The 20,053-nt window shown below is 39.1% G+C and overlaps 2 protein-coding genes across 8 annotated transcripts; both read right to left on the bottom strand.

The window, feature by feature from the left end:
* Window positions 1-4,072: 4,072 nt before the first annotated feature.
* LOC127243401 (uncharacterized) lies at window positions 4,073-9,364 on the bottom strand. The gene is made up of 6 exons (XM_051263393.1): window positions 8,823-9,364; window positions 8,522-8,639; window positions 5,355-7,506; window positions 5,025-5,085; window positions 4,691-4,914; window positions 4,073-4,563 (listed from the first exon to the last, which is right to left on the bottom strand). The coding sequence occupies exons 2-6, from the start codon at window positions 8,637-8,639 to the stop codon at window positions 4,497-4,499; spliced, it is 2,622 nt and encodes an 873-aa protein (XP_051119350.1). The 5' UTR covers window positions 8,823-9,364; the 3' UTR covers window positions 4,073-4,496.
* A 2,356-nt stretch (window positions 9,365-11,720) lies between these two features.
* On the bottom strand, window positions 11,721-18,450 carry LOC127243585 (COP1-interactive protein 1). Of its 7 annotated transcripts, XR_007837014.1 has the most exons (5): window positions 18,290-18,446; window positions 16,118-16,247; window positions 12,367-15,969; window positions 12,045-12,081; window positions 11,721-11,933 (listed from the first exon to the last, which is right to left on the bottom strand). XR_007837014.1 is itself a non-coding variant. In XM_051263673.1 (4 exons), exons 3-4 carry the CDS (start codon window positions 16,209-16,211, stop codon window positions 12,485-12,487), a joined length of 3,579 nt encoding a protein of 1,192 aa, XP_051119630.1. In that variant the 5' UTR covers window positions 16,212-16,247; window positions 17,653-17,903; window positions 18,290-18,450; the 3' UTR covers window positions 11,721-12,484. The 7 variants fall into 7 exon arrangements, 3 of the variants coding, with proteins under 3 accessions (XP_051119630.1, XP_051119629.1, XP_051119631.1); XR_007837012.1 differs by having other exon boundaries at window positions 12,045-15,969; XR_007837013.1 differs by having other exon boundaries at window positions 11,721-12,081.
* Between the last annotated feature and the right edge of the window lie 1,603 nt (window positions 18,451-20,053).

Below are 20,053 nucleotides of genomic sequence, written 5' to 3'. Positions count from 1 at the left end.
ATCTTTGACGATGAATGTTTGATCCAAGTACTTCTTAACTATTGTGATGGTTTGGGCATTAGTTCCTGTGATAAGAATGTCATCAACATATACCAATAATAGAGTACTGTCAGTGTCTTTATTAAGGATAAAGAGGCAGGGGTCATGAGTGGATTGCTTGAAACCATATTCTAACACCTTGGTGGTGAACTGTTTGTACCATTATCTGGGGGCCTACTTCAGCCCATAAAAGGACTTCTTCAACTTGCAAACATGGTCTGTAGAAACATTATATCCTTGGGGTGGAACCATGTATATCTCCTTATCCAAATAGCCATGCAAGAATGCATTATTAATGTCTAGTTGATGCACCTCCCACTGCCTTGAAGCTGCAATGGCTAGTATAATTCGAACTGTGACAACTTTAGCAACTTGAGCAAATGAGTTCGTGAAGTCTTGTCCAGAAATTTGAAGGTATCCCTTGGCCACAAGACGAGTTTTGTACCTTTGAATGCTTCCATCACCATTCCTTTTGATTCGGTAAATCCACTTGCATGATACTGGGCGAGCTCCACTTGGCAAGACAATGATCTCCCATATTTCATTCTTTTCCAAAGCATTCAACTCTTCTTGCATAGCATCTTTCCATTCTTTTACATATTGAGCTTGAGTGTAAAAAGTCGGTTCCTGATCATGATCAGATAATGCAACATGCCACACATGCATGTATGTTGGCTTGTTTTTTGCTATGGAATTAGTGGCAGGACATATGTAGTCATTAAGCCAAGCTGGTGGTTTCCTTTGTCTAGGTGGTAATTCAGTTGGCAAGATGTTAGAAAGGGTAGAAGAATGAAAGGAAGGCTTATTGGATTCAAACCGAGTGTCACCAGAGTGATGGCTATGAGATGATTCTTCTTCTAGTAGAGTAATGGGATTACTTTGAGGAGTGGTGCTTGTTGTGTTGTAAGGGTGGTGTGTGGTGATAATATGGGACCAGTGGTGATGGCAATAGGATCATGAGGACTAGGATAGTTTGGAATATTGGACAAGGGTGATGATTGAGACTTAACAACAAAATAAGAAAATTCATGCTCATAAAAGATTACATCACGGGCAACAATTCTTTTTTATTCTCTATATCAAAGAGCTTAAAGCTTTTTTAGCCAACTGGATAACCAAGAAAAACACATTTGATAGCTCTAGTGTCAAGTTTGGTTTTATCAAGTGTTATGTTGGTTGCATAACAGCGATACCCAAACACCTTAAGATGATCATAAGTTGGTTGGGTTTGATAGAGTTTTTGGTAAGGAGTGGCCCATTCAAGAACTGAGGTAGGGGTTCTATTAAGCAGGTATGTGGCATGGAGGAGACCATCTCCCCAAAAATTTAGTGGGTAAGGCAGCATGAAAGAGTAGAGATCGAGTCACTTGCAACAAGTGTTTGTGCTTGATATCCACTCGTTCATTTTGTTGGGGAGAATATGGACATGAGTGTTCATGGATGATGCTATATTTATTAAATAAGGCTCTGCAATTTTGGTTGAGAAATTTTGTTCCATTATCAGTTCTTACCTTCTTTACACAGGAATTGAACTGATTTTGGACAAGAGCATGTAAAGTTTGTATTATTTGATGGATGTTTTGTTTATTTGGCAAAAGATAGGTCCAGATGCCTCGAGAATAATCATCAACAATTGTTAAGAAGTAGTGACATCCATTTAAAGTGGGAGACTTATATGGCCTCCATGTATCCATATAGACCAATTCAAACACAGAGGATGCGCACGAGTTACTTTTATTAAAGGACAATGTAGATTGTTTAGATTTGTGACAAGTATCACAAAGGGAATCTTTAAGAAAAGGAACAAATCCAAGATGTTTCAAACATTCAGCAGATGAGTGACCTAGGCGATAATGCCACAGATGGTAATCAACAACAGCAACTGAAGCAAGCAGATCAACAAAACAGGTTGAGACATCTAAGGTGTATAGGTTGTTTTCTTGGTTTCCAGTAGCCAAATTGACTTTAGAGCTCGGGTCCTGTATGAAACATTTGGTAGAAGTGAATGTGAGGATATAAGTGGTATGTCTAAGCAAAGCACTGACTGAAAGGAGGTTGAATTGAAAGGATGGGAACAAATAAACATCAGTTAAAACAAGGTTAGGTACAATAGTAATAGATCCCACATGACCAGCTATAAAAAATGATCCATTAGGTAAATATATTTTTGGTTTAGAGATAGCAAGTTTGAGGGAAGTAAACAGGCCAGCATTGTTGCAAATGTGACACGAAGCACCACTGTCAATTAACCAAGAACTTTCTCCTACACACAGACCCAACAAGCGAGGAACGAGTACCTGAGTATTCAACTGCTCGAGTAGGATGATTTGAAATTAGTTATGCACTGTTTAGCTGAAACATTCTGTGAATCTCAGCATTGATCGGGGCCTCTATATTGGGGCTTACTCCACTACTCTTCTTTTCCTCTTTTGCTCCAAACACACAAGTGGTTGTAACCCTTTTATCCTTCATTTCTTTGTACCAGGCTGGAACACCATGCAGAGAGAAACATGTATCTTTTGTATGTCCTTTCTTCTTGCAAAATTCACACACCATGTTTTTCTTTTCCAGTTGCAGCAGTTTCTTCTTCTCACTGTTTTGCTTCCATTGATAGGGCTTACTGACTATTAAAAATGCATTGTGTTCTACTGCAATATAAAGTTCCCTTTGTTTTTCAAATTGAATGATCATTGCGTAGGCTTTGCTCATGTTGGGAAGGGGATCCATCAACCGAATTTGTCCCATTCCTCTTGCACTCTCGTAGGTATCATTCAATCCAGTCAGGAATTGAATTAACAAATCTCTATCCATCATTTTCATGAGTTTTGAGTGAGCTCCACATGAACACGCAAGAAGATGATCAATGGTTAGTAATTCTTGCCAAAGTTCTTGAAGTTAGGTAGCATAAGCAGCAATGGAATTATCACTTTGCTTTAGGGATGTGAGTGACCATTTGAGTTGATAGACAAGTGAGCCATTTGATTGCCCATACTTTTCTTTAATGTCCTCTCATAGTTCTTTGGTTGTGGAGACAAAGATGAAGGCGCTTTGAAGTTCTGGAATCATAGAGTTGATCAGCCAAGTTCTGATTAATGCATCCACTTATAGCCATGCTTCATACCCTGGACTGTCCTCCCCTGGTTTGTATTGTTTTCCAGTAAGGAACCTACTCTTTCCTTTAGCTATAAGTGCATTCCACACTCTATGGGACCAAGTGAAGTAATTATTTCCATTGAGAGGGGTTGAGGATAGGCATAGATTTGGTTGATCTTCACTAGTTAACAACAAAGTTTTGAGCAAGTAAGCTTGTTGTGTGGAGACAATTTCAACTCCAAAGGGAGCTGTTGGTTCAGCTGTTGGACGACCAACAGCTTCAGCAGTTGTTGCTTGATTAAAGGATTTATTTGAGATAGAAGAGGAGGACATGGCAGATACCTAGAATCAGAGACTCTGCTCTGATACCATCATGATATCAAGAAGATGATTAAAGAACATAGTGAAATTTAATAACAAATTCTGTTAATTTTGAAATGATCAAAAATGTGTGATTGGACTCTTATGGATAGGCTCATCTATATGGGCTTCTCTCAAGAGAGGTGTTTGATGTCTTTCTATCAAAAGTTATTGTGACCATTTGTGTGTGTGTTCCAGGATTATCCATTTATCTATCCATCTATCGGTGGGGATGGATAACGCACCGCAGTGCACGCCCATGGTTATTATTAATAAGTCAGTCAATACGATTGATTATCCGAGAGGGAGACTCACTCACCGACTGACTGATAGATAATGCGCATAGTTTTAAGTTGTTGTAGTAGTATTAGTAGTAGTAGTACTCGACGATTTTTAATTTCGATGAACATTTCAAAACAAAAACCACTGCAAGGGTTTTTACTTTTTAGCAACCAGAACAAAAGTATGGGACCCATACAAACTGTTGCTGAGGTACATACATACATGCACACACATACCCAACAGAACATCAATCGATAGAAAGGTTGATGGAAGACCAAGGAAGCAAGAGCTGATTGACTTTCCCAAACTTATTCATTCATTCTCCTCCTATGATCAAGATCATCCATCCAATCCAATCCAATCCAATCCAAGTAAAAGAAAGCTGTATAAACCCCCAAAAAAATCAACTAACTAACTATTCAGATCAAGACTTGGCTGGCTGGCTTCAACTTAATTTCCAAGTAGAGCTAGTGCCTGCCTGCGTACTAACTAACTAACTGAAAACAAATTGCTCTGGTTGAATTTTGACTATGGAGGACAGGCCACTCACCAGGAGAGGAAGAGGGAGAGAGAGAGAGAGAGGAGCCAAAAGTATAGTTGGTTAACGCTACCAACGCCATCTACGATGACCAAGCCAGCCAGCCAAGAAACAACACGGCTGGCTAACTCGCCATACATGCAGCAATATAATTTTAACGCGCGCGCACACACACAGACACAAACTAACTCTTCTGTTGGCCAAGAAACCGGTGAACCTTCATCCCAAATCCATGCCCAGCTCGCAGAACCCTGCATCAGCACTCACTCTTCTTACTTGATAGTATTGTATCACATTGTATTGGCATTGAGGGAGACAAGGGTTGGCAGGCAAAATGGGTGAATGAAGAAATTCTTGTAGGATACAGGGAAAACTTACGTTGGTGCAAGTTTGCCTAGGGACTCCAGTTGCTCGCCAGTTTGCTCATCAACCACTTCCCCTGAGATCTTAATCAGATAGGATTTGTACTCGGTGGCCGGGAGTCCCCTTTTCGCAAGCAAATCCAGATCTCTCTGGTTGAGTTCACGCCCGTTGACATAAACCCCAGTGTCTCCAGCAGCACAATTTTCTGGCATAGGATAATTGAATTCCTCGATATTCGGCTGAACAATGTGGATTTCATCATTCAAGGTTGCAATGTAGTAACGAGTAATTGCATGGTATGAAAGACACTGCCACAGAAGAAATCATGTGCTGTATTTTACAAACTCACCATTATAATGCCAAGACAAGGATGGCCCATCACCCCCCAAAATCCAGCCTTCTTATCATACCTGGTTTATTCAAATGGTAGCATTTTTTGGATCAGAATAACAGGAATTCAATTTCGGTAAACCTATTATACATATATAAACCAAGCCATCATTTCAATAGGAACACTTGCTATTTGTGCAACTAAGTTTAGGCATAATAAAATCTCTAGTGATGAAATATATCACTGCAACCATGGCAAAAACACAAGAAAATGGGCCTTACCAGAAGTCAACGGATGCATTTTCAGTAAAAATATGGTACAGATAACTAATTTGGCGAATGTGCTCACCAGTAGTCACCAGGCTGAATTTGCCCAGCTAATCTCTCAGCCCTCTTAACAGCATGGTCGGGTATCAGATGCCCATTGATGAAAACTTCTGCTCCTCGGCTCGGCTGTCCAAAGTCTTTGAAGCCTCTCTTAATGAGACCTGCAAAGAAAGACTTGCCTCCTTTTTTACCATTGGAGTGATCTTTATCCGTGCCAACAGAGTTCTGAGACACATAGCTATTTGAGATCCCATTCAAGGATATCTCAGTCGCCACTCCTGAAGCTGCCACATAACTCCCTTCAGTATTAGGTATATCGAAAGAAGCCCTCTCCTTCTCCTGATGTTTGTCTGCGAACTGCGTATCTGCAACATTTTCAGGATCAGCATTGGCGCGTTCCTCTGGAGGCTCATCAGGTTGTGCCATGGGTAACTCAGCAGGCGGGGAGTGTTTCCTAGATGCCACATTCTCAGGGCTATCCACTCCATTATACAAACTTGATGCCGAAGAGAGAGGATCCATAATCCTCTTTGATCCAGCAGAAACACAACTCTTTTCAAGATTCTGCCGCGTGTCATCAATCTTTTTTTCAGAGTCTACACTGATGCCATTTGAGTTTTCATCTATCTTGGGAGGTACCTGGTCAGTACGTGCAGAGACAGAAGCAACAAACCCCTTGTTCCCAAGTGCCAACAAGACAATGGAAGAGCAAGCGCCACATTTCAATTTCGGCTGGTTTTTCGCCAAAGAAACATGCCTCCTAGATATTTTCAGTAATTCAAAGCAATTATCACACGTTATAAAAGGAGCACCACCTGCAATGGGATACCTTACCCGTCCTCTCCTGTGAGGTAACCCAAACTTTCTCGGGCGATGGAAATCAAGGCCATCACTGTCAGAATCCATGTCAACAACTGCATGCTGCGTGCGATGCTGTTGAGAGTGCAAGTGATGTACAGCCGAGCCTGCAAAAGTATTGCCCTGTGGTTGGTGCAGAATTGGATTTCGACTTTGATGAAAACAAGGATTAGAGGGTCCCTGCTGAAACCTTTGGTTGTGCAAGCCAGGGCGGTCAACATTCAGGGGCATATGCCAATTCTTCTCGCGGCAGTGCACACAAGAGCAAGCTGGTTGGTGAAAAAAGTTGTCATGCCGGTTCAACATAAATAGCTCGGGATTGGCATTCCCATAATAACTGGAATGATATTCGTGGCCCCCCATACGACGAGTGGGCCTCCCGATCATTTCCCCCCTATTCGCATGGGGATGACGTGCGAACTCATGTGGGTATCCCCAGCCACCATTTTGGGGAAATGACTCCAATACCCTCTCATTGTACGCACCAAATTGGTTGGCATATGGTGGCGCACCATTAGAACCAAGCAGTTGCTTGCCTGGACCTTGCGAACCAATCAATCTTCCTTGCACGTACCCAGCAGCAGCAGCATTAAGTCTGCCATAAGGAGGATGAGGTAAAGATGCAGAAAGTTTCACCGGATCAATGCCAATACTTTCCACGGGCTTGTCTTCCAAATCACAAGACCGAGTAATTTGGTCTTTCAATTCATCAAGTTTTCTCAGGAGCTCTGCCCGGCCATTCTCCAAACTTTCTATCCTAGCAAGTTCATCCAGACCATGGTTGGGATACCGAGTTCGTTCACCTTGTTTGCAATTAGAGTTCCGGTCATAGCTAGATTGCCCCTCGTTGTGATGAAGAAAATCATCACAAAAACCTCTAGCATTTTTTCCATGAAACTTAGCATACTCCGGCCTATTCTCAGCATTCACATCATGATGGGTACCCCTATTTCTGTTAAACCCCACAATACCACGAAAATATGGTCCTCCAAGCTCATCATCCACCAAAGTTTGCATTCTTCTCATCCTTTCTTTACCCCTCCTCCTAAGTTTATCATCGTAATCAAATGATGTGTCTGTTCTTTTAGGTTGTAGCATGGAACTGCCATGTGAAGCCACTCCTCCCTTGTCATAAGTTCTCTCAATTTCATCCACACTTCCCATTCCAAAAAGATTCCTCTCGCCTCCAACAATACTTTCCATATTACTTGCGGAAGCTTCTGCTATACTACTACTACTTTCTGCAGATTGCCCACTGCCCTTTACTTCATCAGACACCTCCGACAATCCATCATCCAGGCTCCCATTCCTTTTAGCTGTGCAATCAATTAATAACCAATTTTTTTCAGGCATAGTGTTGAACACGGGGTGTAGAAAGAATTGAAAACAAATCAATTTTAATTACTTAATTCAAGAAAGACTATTACAGGAAGAAACAAAATTGAAAGAGAAGCAAGCAATGCTTGATCATTAAGATTTACACCAGAGACAACTAAGAATATGAAAAAGGGATAAACAGGACTCCCACTGAGTCACTACCTGATATGAAAAAGGATAAACAAGATCTCCCTACCATGACTGACAATCGAATTAACAAGGCCGGTAGATAAATTTCTGTCCAATCTTGAGAAGCTGTCGTACTACTCACCCACCCACCAACAAACTAACTATATATGACTACACAACCTTGACAGTGATGTGACAACACCCACAAATATGTGCTCTCCTAGACACCAATAGAAGCATAAACAGATTTGAATTCCGGAAGTAGAGTACACACTCTCAATCTAACCAGTCACCTTCTTCCTTAGGTTGGCTGCTTTCACAGACACCAAATAACTTGCTTAATAAAAAACAATTCATTTCCTTCATGAGGATGTAATTTATTCCAAGCACAAACAAAAATCAGAAACCAGAGACCAGAGAGATAGATAGATATCTGTGCCCAAAGGAATCTTAATCGCAAAATCTACACCTGATTTGCGCGTACACACACACACACACACATCCCCCACCATATTAAAGAACCTTGACAGTTCATTTGCTCAACCAACCCTAAAAAATAGTACAAAATGCATCAATATAGACAAACGCCATCACCTAAAATAAACTCGAATCAGCTAAAAAAGATACTGAAACTGAAAGCAGTCACTTTTATTAGGCACACAAATCTGCAAATCGCAATTGGGCGAATCTCAACTTAAGCCATATCTTTCTATATCTCTCGTTCTCTTATTCGACCAATAACTCAATACCAAATCAAATCAGAATTCCCAGATTAACATAGAGCATAGATAAATACTTGATTATCAGGTAAAGCACTAGCTGTACCTCTGAGAGCCGCACCGCAGGCACCACACTTGTAAAGTGAGAGATCGGGGAGCTCGGGAAGCAGGTTTTCACATTTGGGGCAACGAACTAACCGAACTTGTCCGGCAGCTTCCGCCATCTAATTCCCAAAAACAAACAAACAAACAAAAATTTGACCTAGAAACTTTCCTAATAACTACTATAATTTATTGGGTAAGATTGCTTGCTTTGCGTTTAAATAGGGCACCAAGAAAATAACTGCAGCACGAGCAAGCAACCTGACGAAGTCAAACTTTAAAAGATCTTGAGGCAGACAGCTCACCGTCAATGAATGCAATGCAGCCTCCCAACCAACAAAATACAATCCACCCAATTGGCAAGGCGATGGCTCCCCCCATTTTAATTGAGGAATTAAATGCAATTATTGAGTAGAACAAGAACAGTGGCACACAATGCTAGGGAAGGGGATGTTTCGCACGGGCACGAAAATTTTAAAAATAAAAATAAAAATCCAAAATTACAGTGTGGTCCGCGTAAGATCAAAACTGCAATGCAAGCAAACAAAATGAAAACTGCAGTCACGAAACTGGAACTTCCTGTTTGTTTGACTTGTTTGTTTGTTCTCTCTCACGCACACAACAGCAGCATATACAGATTTGTTGTCGGCGCTGTTGAGGGAATGAGGGGGGAAAGAAAAGCCGAGGAATTGAGGATTCCAAGAAAAGAAAAGAAAAAGGAAAAGAAAAGAAAAGAAAAGGGATGCTTGGCTTGGCTTGGATTTGGATTTGTTGGGAAGACGATGTGACAAGGTTGGTCTCGACTCCCAACATGTGAATGTAATGGTAATGTGATGCCTTGATTCTTGACCCGCTGTGACTGGGTTCGCTTCGGCTCGACCAAACGAAGGAGTCTCTACAGCTACAACTTTGGGTACAACTACAACCAGAATAACAGCAAAAGGGTAGTTAGGATGTATTTGTTTGGAAAATTTCGGGTTGAGATTTGAATAGTAAAAATTTGAAATTTAAATAGTTATATGATGTGATATAAATAGGTGTTGATGTGATATTTTGAACGTAAAATTAATATTTAATATAATATAAAAAATAAAACATAAGTGTATAATTTGATGTTTTTAAAAAAAAATAAAATAAATAATAAATTTAAAATTCAATCCCCAATTTCTCCTCTCAATTAAATACTACTCCTAGACTAGTGTGTCTCTATTAATTAATGCGTGAGTTTTCACCATTCTATAAATTTATTATATTACTAATTTTGGCAAATTAAACAAAAGTAGCATTTAATTATTATAATTCATTCAATACTTATTTACAATAAATAACACTAATTTTATTACATTCTTTTTATTCATTCACTTTACTTTTTAATTAAATTTTTAAAAATACCCCCAAGTCACTTTCTGAATAAAATATTCATTTTTTTTAATTCATGTACTGAGCCCAAATGGGATAATTTTAACGGACGAATAGGGTGTGTTTCTTTAGGATTGGTTTGGAAAGATTTGATTTGAGTTGGGATTAAATTTGAATTTTCAAGATAGTTTTGAGAAGCTGCTTTCTTTTGGCTTAATAAATTTTGTTTAAATATGAATAGTTATGATGGACAGTGATTTGATAGGTAAGGATTAATTTGATATAAATCTATAAATTAATAAAAAAAAAATAATTTAGAATAAACAATTAAATTAAATTTTGAATTAAAATAAATTTAAAAAATGATGTATTAAATATTTCATCCCGTCCCACCCCATCCCCTCCTCTCCTTTATTTCTTGGTCTTCCGTATACGATCTTTTTCCCTAAGTTTTACTACATCAAGCACCCCACCATTTTTTTTCCATTATTTCTTCCCCCTTCCCTTCTTCTCCTATCTGTCCACCCAGAGCTACTGGTTTTCTCCTAAATGCGTTGAAGCTTAGCAGTTGACTGGACATCTAGGATAAAGCACTGTTTCGGTGAAGGCCTCGAGAGCTGTACCAAATCGAGGTTTTCTTTCGTAAAGCCAAAGACGCCTCAAGACAAAGGTCAAATTCTTCTCTTAAGATATTTCTACAACAAGGAAATAGGGTTCGCTAAATATCAGAAAGAGGGAAAGAGAGGTAGCAACATTTCAGAGAGAAACCCCATCCCTCTCTTTCCTTTTTTCCCCCATGTCGCCACACGGGGGGTCGTTGAGCGACGGCCCTTCCACTCGGCACCGTCGGATCACTAAGGTGTCTCAATTTGGAACTTTGGTTGTTCCCAGAATTGGTGTCACTTTATACTGCCGCCTGTTTTGACTGAAATCTTTGGGGATGAATCCTTACTATAGTTTGGTGACATTTTGTACCCAGGCGCTATTGAAATTGGTCTACAGTGCAATTCTTTACAATGACAATGAGAATCCCAACCCTCTCTCTTTTTTTTTTTTGCCTTCTTCTTCTTCTTCTTTGCCTTGTTGATGACGACTGTTGGTTGAAGAAATTTCAGTTCGATCTGGTGGTGGACGGAAGAGTAATTTGAGGGGTTTGGTAAAAAAAGACAAATGCAAAGAAAAAAAACACATGAAAGGACACATTTGTTTAAGGGTATCAGACCTATAGAATATAGATCAGACTTGGTCGATGTAGGTTATAGTTTGGCGCCTAATATTACTTTAACAGTGTTTCTACAGTGAATTTGAGAAACTAAAGCATAAAAAAGCACACCCTAAATAAATAAAAGCAGAGATATGATGTTCACATTGACTTCATTAGCCATTGCATATTGTAAAGGCAAGTAATATTACCATACATACATGAGACATTGGCTGCTAACAGAGATTGACCATTGTTCTTTAAAGTTGTTGGTTTTATTTAATTCCTAAAAGTGTCATCACGTTTCTTTCTTTCCTTGGTAAGATATATATATATATATATATGTACAGTCTATTCTTTGATTCAATAACAGAAAATACCCAGAAATTTTGTCGTTTCTTCTTCTCTCTTGTTGGTAAGATATATATATGTACAGTCTTTCCTTGGGTTGTCTTCACATATTCAATATACTATTTATTTATTTATTTGCAAATTTGACTTGGATTAATATGACGCGTTAATCAATCATTGATAATAATAATAATAATAATAAAAGACAATTGGAATAAAATATCCACCCAAGTTAGACTTTGTAAGAATGAATGACAGAGAAAGAGACTTGGTACGTACGGGAAGAAGCAAAAAAAAAAAAAAGATAACAATAACAATAACAAAATTAATAGTCATAACGACAGTAGAGCAGACTTGAATGTAGTAGTAGGTAGCAGCAGGCAGCAACTTAAGATTTAAATGAATGTTGCTATATACAAGTAGTAGTAGTAGTACAGCACACCCAACCAACAGGAGCGGAGCGGAGAAGAGCAGAGCAGAGCAGAACGAGAGTAGCCACCCAACCCTACAGTAAAGTAACTAAGAAGTGAAGAAAACTAAAGTACACACCAAATGGAAAGAATGAAAGCAAGAGCAGTGGACAACGACATGCATGCATGCATGCGTGCATTCTTACCAATCAAACCTAAGACGCAACGACCATTCACTTCTTCCTTCATTCAACAAAACCCAAAACCAGTAATAAGCACACCACACCACACGCACCAGCAAAATATAATTATTAAACATCCCCTATACCCTACCCGATCTATATAACTATAATGTTATAATTACTCTTGGTAATTATTGTATATGACCCCGCCCCCCTTTTTTCACTATGTATAACGGAGGGAGGGAGCAAGCAAATAGGAAGATATGATATAATAGTGCAGCAGAAATATAGATTTATGCCTATGATATCATTATAAGTATGATCAAAGTCATCAGTGCACCCTTACCAGAAGCAGCAGCAGCAGCAGCAGCAGCACCTCCTCCTCCTCCTCTAAGATATATGGTAATGCTCATCATCATGAGGTGCACTTGCACTTGGTATAATATATATATATATATATATATTCAGGAAGCCGCAACCTGTGGCCCTCGCCTTGCAGCAGCAATGCCTTTGAGGAGATCCTCATAGCGATCCCGGTGATACTCGACCCACAGGCAGAGCTGCCTTATGGCCTCCCTTTTCGCTTCGCTCACCTCGCTCAGCCCTGCCTCCTTCTCCTCTATTCTTCTTTCGCTCTCCGCCAGCGCCCTCTCCAACCGCTGCACCTTCTCTTCCAGCCTCTCCTTCTCGCCCCTCAGCGCCCTCTCCGCTTCCTCCACCTTTCGCCCCAGAGCCAGCCCCCGCCCCTTCTCCTGCCTCAGTTGCTCCGCCACACACCTCATCTCCTCCTCCTTCTCCAGCTTTGCTTCTCTCATGCCATTCCCCGTGACTGTCACCTCATTTATGGTCTCGCAGATGCGGGACTCCAGGCGACCAAAGTCTTCTTCGAACTTCGTGTGGAGCGCATCAATGCCGTTCAATGTCCCGTTCACCTTCTCCGCCACCTCCGCCGCCACCCTTGCTTGGGCTTCTCTGTAGGCAGCCACCGCCCCTGACAGCTTGGAGTTCTTCTCTTCCAGCAACTTCTGCTCCTCCCGCAGCTTCTCTTCTTTCTTCTGGTGGCTTTCATCTTTCTCGCTCAAAAGCTGCTCTGTTATGCGGAGCTTCTGACTTGTCAGTCGCTGCTTCACCTCCAGATTACTTACGTTCTCTACCAGTGAACTGATTTCATCAGCTTTCATCTCCAGCTCTCTCTTCAGATCCTCAATGTTTTCCTCCATCTGATTAACCTCCTCATCTTTAGCCACAATCTCTGCATGGTATTGTTGTCTAATCTCCTCCATCCTCTTCGCTGATGATTTAAGATCCTCCTCACTCTGCTGTTCGTGCTCCTTGCACAATCTGAGCAGCTTGTCTTCCCATTCTTTCAACATCCCCTGTTGTTCAACGATCTTGCTTGTCAGCTCAGAGTTGCTGCTCTCAGCCAGAGCCAAACTTGCTGCAGTCTCTTGCTTGCCCCTCTCAATTTCAACCTCCAACTGGCTCTTCTCGAATTGCAGCACTTCCAGCTGTTTCTGCAACGATTCAACCTGTTTTCCCAGAGCGGCAATTTCCTTGGATGATTGTGTATGTAATTCATCCAATCTATTCTGGGTCGCGGTCTTATCATTCTCTCTCTCTGCCACTGTCTTCTCCAGTTCTGATATCTTGAGCAAGAGACTTTCTTTCTCCTCCCTCAACTGGTTTTGCTCATCCACCATCATCCTTATCTGGTCGTCCACTTTGCGTTTTTCATGGCCAACACTCTTCAGCTCCACCATCAAATTATTTAGCTGCAGAGCAAGAACCTCCTTCTCTTCCAGGGCACGCTCCCCGTCACCAGTTTTGGATGATACTTCCTCCGTCAGTGATCGTATCCGGGTTTGGAGCTCCGAAATTTCTCTGTTCATTTTGTCAATCACTAGATCCGCCTCACTTTTTTCTGCGGTTAAAGAATCCACTTTCTGGTTAAGAGCATTCAAATCTGCTGTGAGTGTTGCCTTTTCTCCTTGTAACTGATTAAGGGTCTCACTTTTGCTCCTCAACTGCTCCTCCAATCCATGCTTCTCATTGCCTATGGTATCGATCGCTAGATTAAGGTCCTTCACTTGCAAGATCAGACTCTCTCTCTCTTCTACTGTTTTCCGCTGCTCGGTTGCACCCTTCTCCAGGTCTACTTTGAAAGTGTCTGCCTGAAATTTGGATTCTGAAAGTTCCTGGCCCTTTTCTTTTAGAAGCTGCTCCAATTCCTGTTTTTGGCCGCGTGCGGTGTTAAGCTCCAGTTCGAGATCCGTCACTTGCAACTGAAGAGCTTCCTTTTCTTCAATGTTGCTGCTCAGCTCCGAGTTCTTGCTCGCCAGCTCTTCTTTCAGATCTTCAATCCGGATCAAGAATTCGGAGATTTCCTTCACTCTTTTCTCCAGTTGCATCTCGGATTCCATTTTTTGACAGAGCAGGTCCTCAAATTCCTTATGCTTTGCACTGACTTGGTTTGTCAAGTCCTCTATTTGAGCTGACGCTTCATTGCCTTTGCGAAGTGTTTGTTCTTCCAGTTCCCGTTTGTGAATCCGCAAAGCTTCAGCTTCAGCTTGGATACTTTCCACCTGTGATGTCAGGCTGTTTATCCGATCTAGTGCATCCTTCTCCTGGTCGCTTAGCTTTCGGTAAAGAGAAGAAAGCTCATCATTTTTCTGTTTGTCGGCTTCTCTTCTCTGGGCGTGCGAAGAATCAAGTTCCAGCTCCAAATTCCTCAGACGGGTTGCCGTTTGTTCCCTGTGAGCCTCGTGGAGCTCTAGGTGACTTGAAAACTCGCTCTCTTTCTCGGCCAACCTTCTGTTTAACTCGCTTGATTCGTTAACAAGATGCTGAATCTTGCTTTCGGCCTGCTCTATATCATTCTCGAGCTGTGAAACCTTTAGCGAGAGAGTAGTTTTTTCCTCTCCGACGGCCCTGTGCATCTGACTTAAGCTAGCCATTTCCTTTTCTGCAGATTCCAGTTTCTTATTTGCTTCTTCCTTGTGCGCCTCGTGAATCTCCAGGTGGCTCGAAAGCTCTCTCTCCTTCACAGCCATTCTTTCACTTAACTGGCTGGATTCGGAAATATGATGTTGAACCCTGTCCTCGGATTGTTTTATCTCATCCTGGAGCTGTGCAATTTTCGCGGACAGGGCAGTGTTCTCCTCTTCCGCAGCCTTTTGCATTTCAGTTAGCTTCAATATTTCATCTTCAGCGAATCCAAATTTCTCCTTAAATGCAGAAAGGTCTCCTTTCAATCCTTCCAGTTCCGCCAGCATGGTGTCCTTCTCCTGTTGCAAGTGACCGTTAATGGCTGACAATTCTTCAGCCTGCCTCTTCTGCTCTTCAAACTCCCTAGCAGCTGCCTCTTTTGCAGCGCTCTTCAAGCTTTCTAATTCTGAGCTGGTATCTTCAAGTTTCTTCTTCAGTTCATCTCGCGATTGATGCGACCTCTCCAGCTCTGCCATCAGATTGGCGTTTTCAGACGAAAGTGTGGAGGCCGTATCCTTCCATGTCTCAGCCTGGGCATTCAATTCCGCAGCAATTTTCTCTGCTGCTTGTCCTTTGACCAAAGCATCTTGATGTAAAGATTCCTTCTCTTCTATGACAAGAGTCATCTTTTTCTTCAGGTCAGCAACCTCAGAGAGAGCCATCTCAAGCTCATGCTTTATAGTCGGCGCCTGATCCTCAAAATTATCCTCGACTTTTCCATTCTTCTTCTTCTTCTTCTTCTTCTTCGTTGAAGACTCATCGTCTGAGTCTGAGTCTGAGGAATCCGAACTGGATGAAGAGCTGCCCTTTCCATGTGCGTTTTTCCTCAACTCTTGGGTTAGATGGTCATACCGTGCAAAAAGAGACTGGTAATGACTGTGGAAATCTTCAATCAGATTGGCCACCGACCCTTTCCCGTCTTCTTCAAGATCCTTTAAGATTTTATGTACCTTGTCGTCATATTCTGCAAATAAGAACGAAGAAGGCGATCATTTGAAGCGATTACATGTATATATATATATATATATATACTAAAACTAATAGTAATAATAAATTTTCTGGCTCCATAGTTTGATCAGATCAACTCATCACAGCGCTTTTTAGTCGTTTACCTGCTTTGGTTCCTTTTAACTCCTCATCCTTCTCGGGATCAATATGGCTTCCAAAGAAGGACTTGACAGACTCACGCCACCGACGCCTAGGCATGTCTCCTCTTCACTTCTGGGCACGGCACTTTTACACCTGGGATACATGATCGGTATTCATCCTAATAAGTGAATGAAGCTCAATTCACAAGAAGACAGCAGTTTCTTGATTATGAAGATGCCACAGCCACATACAAAGGAAGGAACAAAAGAAGAAATAAAATTAAAAAACCCGGAAGCTCCGAGTTATTTACCCAAACAAATGAACCTCGGTAGCTTTAACACCATCAATGCTCCCTTCGCCCATGAATATCCGAGATTCTACAGGATATGCTAAATATATATCTCATTTTAACGAAGTCGCCCGTAATGTCGGATAATCAGTACCCGAGTCCGAACACAAGACCTTTTACGGGTTTCAGCATTTTTTAAGACCTTTCATAATTAATTGCATTCCTGTGACTCAGCCTGATTTTTGAGTCAACAGATTGAAGAGTATGTCAACTAATAATTTTATTTGGCTTCCCAAATCTATGATATATCATGAATCAACACACCATCTCATATTTTAAGTTCAACCACTAGCCCCCCGACCACCAAATAAACACACACCCAGATCTTGCATATGCGTGCGACTGACCACGATTCAACCGATAAACCTGTCAGCATTTTATAAATTAGGACCACTCATTGACAATTTGGGATAATGATGCATATCTGCATACATGAAAAAGTCCACAATCCTCTTGTTAATCTCTTTCTAAACGAGAAAAATAATAATAAATAAAACACATCACTTATTTTAGTATTCACAAGCTAAGAAAGATTAATAAAAGACTGATAACTATCATTTACTTTCACAAAATAGTACACAAAACACGAGAGTTTGCTTCTAATCAAAATTAGTAAAATTTCTTTTATAAAATATTTTTTAAAAAATAAAAATAAATATTTTAATAATTCTGTAATATATAAATTATCAATAGATAAAAGAAAAAACAACAAAATTAATAAACATGTGTGTTTCTTTTGAGTGAATTTAAAAAATATTAATTTGAATTTATTATTAAAATAATATTAAATAGAATATTTATGAAAAAAATATATAAAATTTAATAATAAATTTTTTTTAAAAAAAAAACATAAATGACAAAGTACATTATTTAATAGTTCTATTATTTATGTTTCCATTTTATTGCTACATTATTATTTATGAATTTTCTAATTATTTATTTTTATTTAAAATGTTATATCAAAATTTTATTTTGTATCTAAAACCTCATTTTAAAAATTCTTTATGTTATATAAAACTTTATTTTTAATTTTTTTTTGTGATTTTCAATTAGAATACATTATTCACTCTCTAGGATTTTTAATAAAAAAATATTATTTATTTTTAAGAATTACATACTATTTAAATAAAATTTCAAATTTCAAATTATAACCAAAGAAATTAAAATAGTCAAAATATCAAATTCTAACTAGACAAATGTATTCTGTACATGTGTGTTCAGTTGTAGCTGAGATGAGAATTTCAGAATCGTTCCAGTGAAGGAGTGGTCATCCCGAAGAAGGGAAGGGTTGGACCATGGTCCACAGAGAAATGAAGAACAGGGCACGGGCACCGTTGAATCTAAAAGTGCAAATATTTATTATGTTCGATTCGATGGCAAACCTACTAAACTTCCAGGCAAAAAACTAAAACACGAATAATTTACAATCACTTGTGTCATCGATCACTGCCAAGCTTGATCTACAAGATCGAAACCAAACACGCAAACTGTATCGATCATGAACTGCAACTTCAATAACTAAACAAATAGCCAACCGATTCTAAGTAAATGAACAGATAGGTCGTCGACCGAATAAAACTAGTCTAACTAAGAAACTCATTCCACTCCACATACCAGTACTTCTTCCGCCCGCACATCGCAGTTAAGTCGAGTAAAACAATCAATCCGCAAAATCATACTTGATAAGAAAATAAAATAAAACAACCAACTAAAATAAGAAGGGTGCGACTTCACCGCTACCGATTTCGTAACATCAACATTCGATGAAGGTCATAAACAGAACAAAACATAGAAAAAGCACAAGTAGCAGCAGATTCAATTGAATTCCAATCAATCAAAGGATTACCTCGGAATCAGAGCATCGGAATCGGCATCCACTGCAAAATCACCAGAGACCAGAACAATAACTTGAGGGGCGGAGAGAATGTCTTGACTGTGAATCGAAAGGAAGGAGACGACGGTGAACCGTCAGGAAGAATCCTATTATTGATTCTTATTATTATTATTATTATTATTATTATTATTATTATTATTATTATTATTTTATATATATTATTGCTAATGCTTGGCTGGAAATTTTAAGGAAAGACTAATTATTTTAATTGAAATGAATAAATAAAAATGAAAATGAAAGAGGCGTTTGGTTTGTTGGTATTGTGCACAGCGACTGCCACTGTGGCTGTAACGCGATTGGATCTGGAAGAACCGTGGACCTCAACACCAGACATCATTGCTAACTTCTGGGGAGCATCTGGTCTTCCAGGTCCGTGGAGTTTGTTGAATAACTAGTAATCAATCCATTTTCCATGAGAGAGATAGAGAGATGGAATCTTTGGAGTCTTCTGCTAATTAATATACTCATTCTCGCCCTCTGATTTCATCTAATTCTCAAAAATGCCATTCATTGATAATAATAAAATATTACGGCCGTTTTGAATTTTATGTTCATTTGATTGACACACATATAACAAAAATAAGTCATAATTATTATTTTATGTATATATTAATAAATATATTTTTATTGAAAAATAAAAATCTATTTTTTTATGACCATCCTACGAAAAAATTACAAATAGAGTGAAATTCTAAAGGAATTCGACCATTGGCCTTCTCAGATTAATCTCAACCGTTCGCTCTGTGGACCCTTAACGTTGATGAACGGTGTGGCTAATTCTGGCCTCGAAATCCCGGGAGTGTGTTTTACTGTTGCGCTATTATTTGGCAGGTTGTAACTTGTAAACTGCATGCTTTTTGTGCTTATTGTGAACTGCCAGATCAGCTACACTCTATATTTATTATTATTATTATTATTAAATCATTATTTTATTGATGCTCACAAGTTAAGGGTAGACAGTTGAGGAATTTTCCTCCATATATGGAGTAGATAGTTGGAGAAAAGCTAAGTATTAATGTAGTTATTATAACTATGTATATAAACATTGCATATACATTTTAGTGTATATTAACTGTACTGAAGGCTTTGTTTACCCAAAAAAAAATTTCTTAATACAATTTTTAATATATATTTTATCATCTTACAAAAATAATATTTATTAAATATTATTTTTATATTATAAGCACAATTTTCTATAACTCAAATAAAAAAAATTCAAATCAGAATACTAAACAAAAAAAAAACACTAAATATTCTCTAATAATTAACAATTTTGTATTAACACCTTTATAATAAAATATAATACTATCTTGGTCCCATTTATTTTTTGATGTTTATTTTTTAATATTAATTATTATATAAAAAGGAGTATAAATTAAAAAAATTAGTAAAAATACTTTTATTAGTGTCTTATAGACACTAATATTAAAATACAATGACGACGTAAAAGTTAAATATGAACCTAGAAGCTAGAGAGTAATATATAACATTATATAGCCATTATATTCTACTCATTAACATTCATATACTTACTATAATAATGCATACAAAAATTATATATTTTGATTATTGTCAAATGTAGACTATATATAAGGTATGCATGCATCTGACCATCGGTGGTGCCTGTTTTACTCCCTACCCTACTACTACCACCTGGCTAATAGAATATAGGAGTACTATGTATTAAGAGCCTATAGCTATCTAACTAACACTGCT

This window comes from Andrographis paniculata, unplaced genomic scaffold, assembly GCF_009805555.1.
Source record: "Andrographis paniculata isolate CXL003 unplaced genomic scaffold, ASM980555v1 Contig95END, whole genome shotgun sequence".
NCBI lineage: Eukaryota > Viridiplantae > Streptophyta > Magnoliopsida > Lamiales > Acanthaceae > Andrographis > Andrographis paniculata.
The sequence above is the reverse complement of the archived record's forward strand: the minus strand, read 5'-3'. Positions and strand labels throughout refer to the sequence as shown.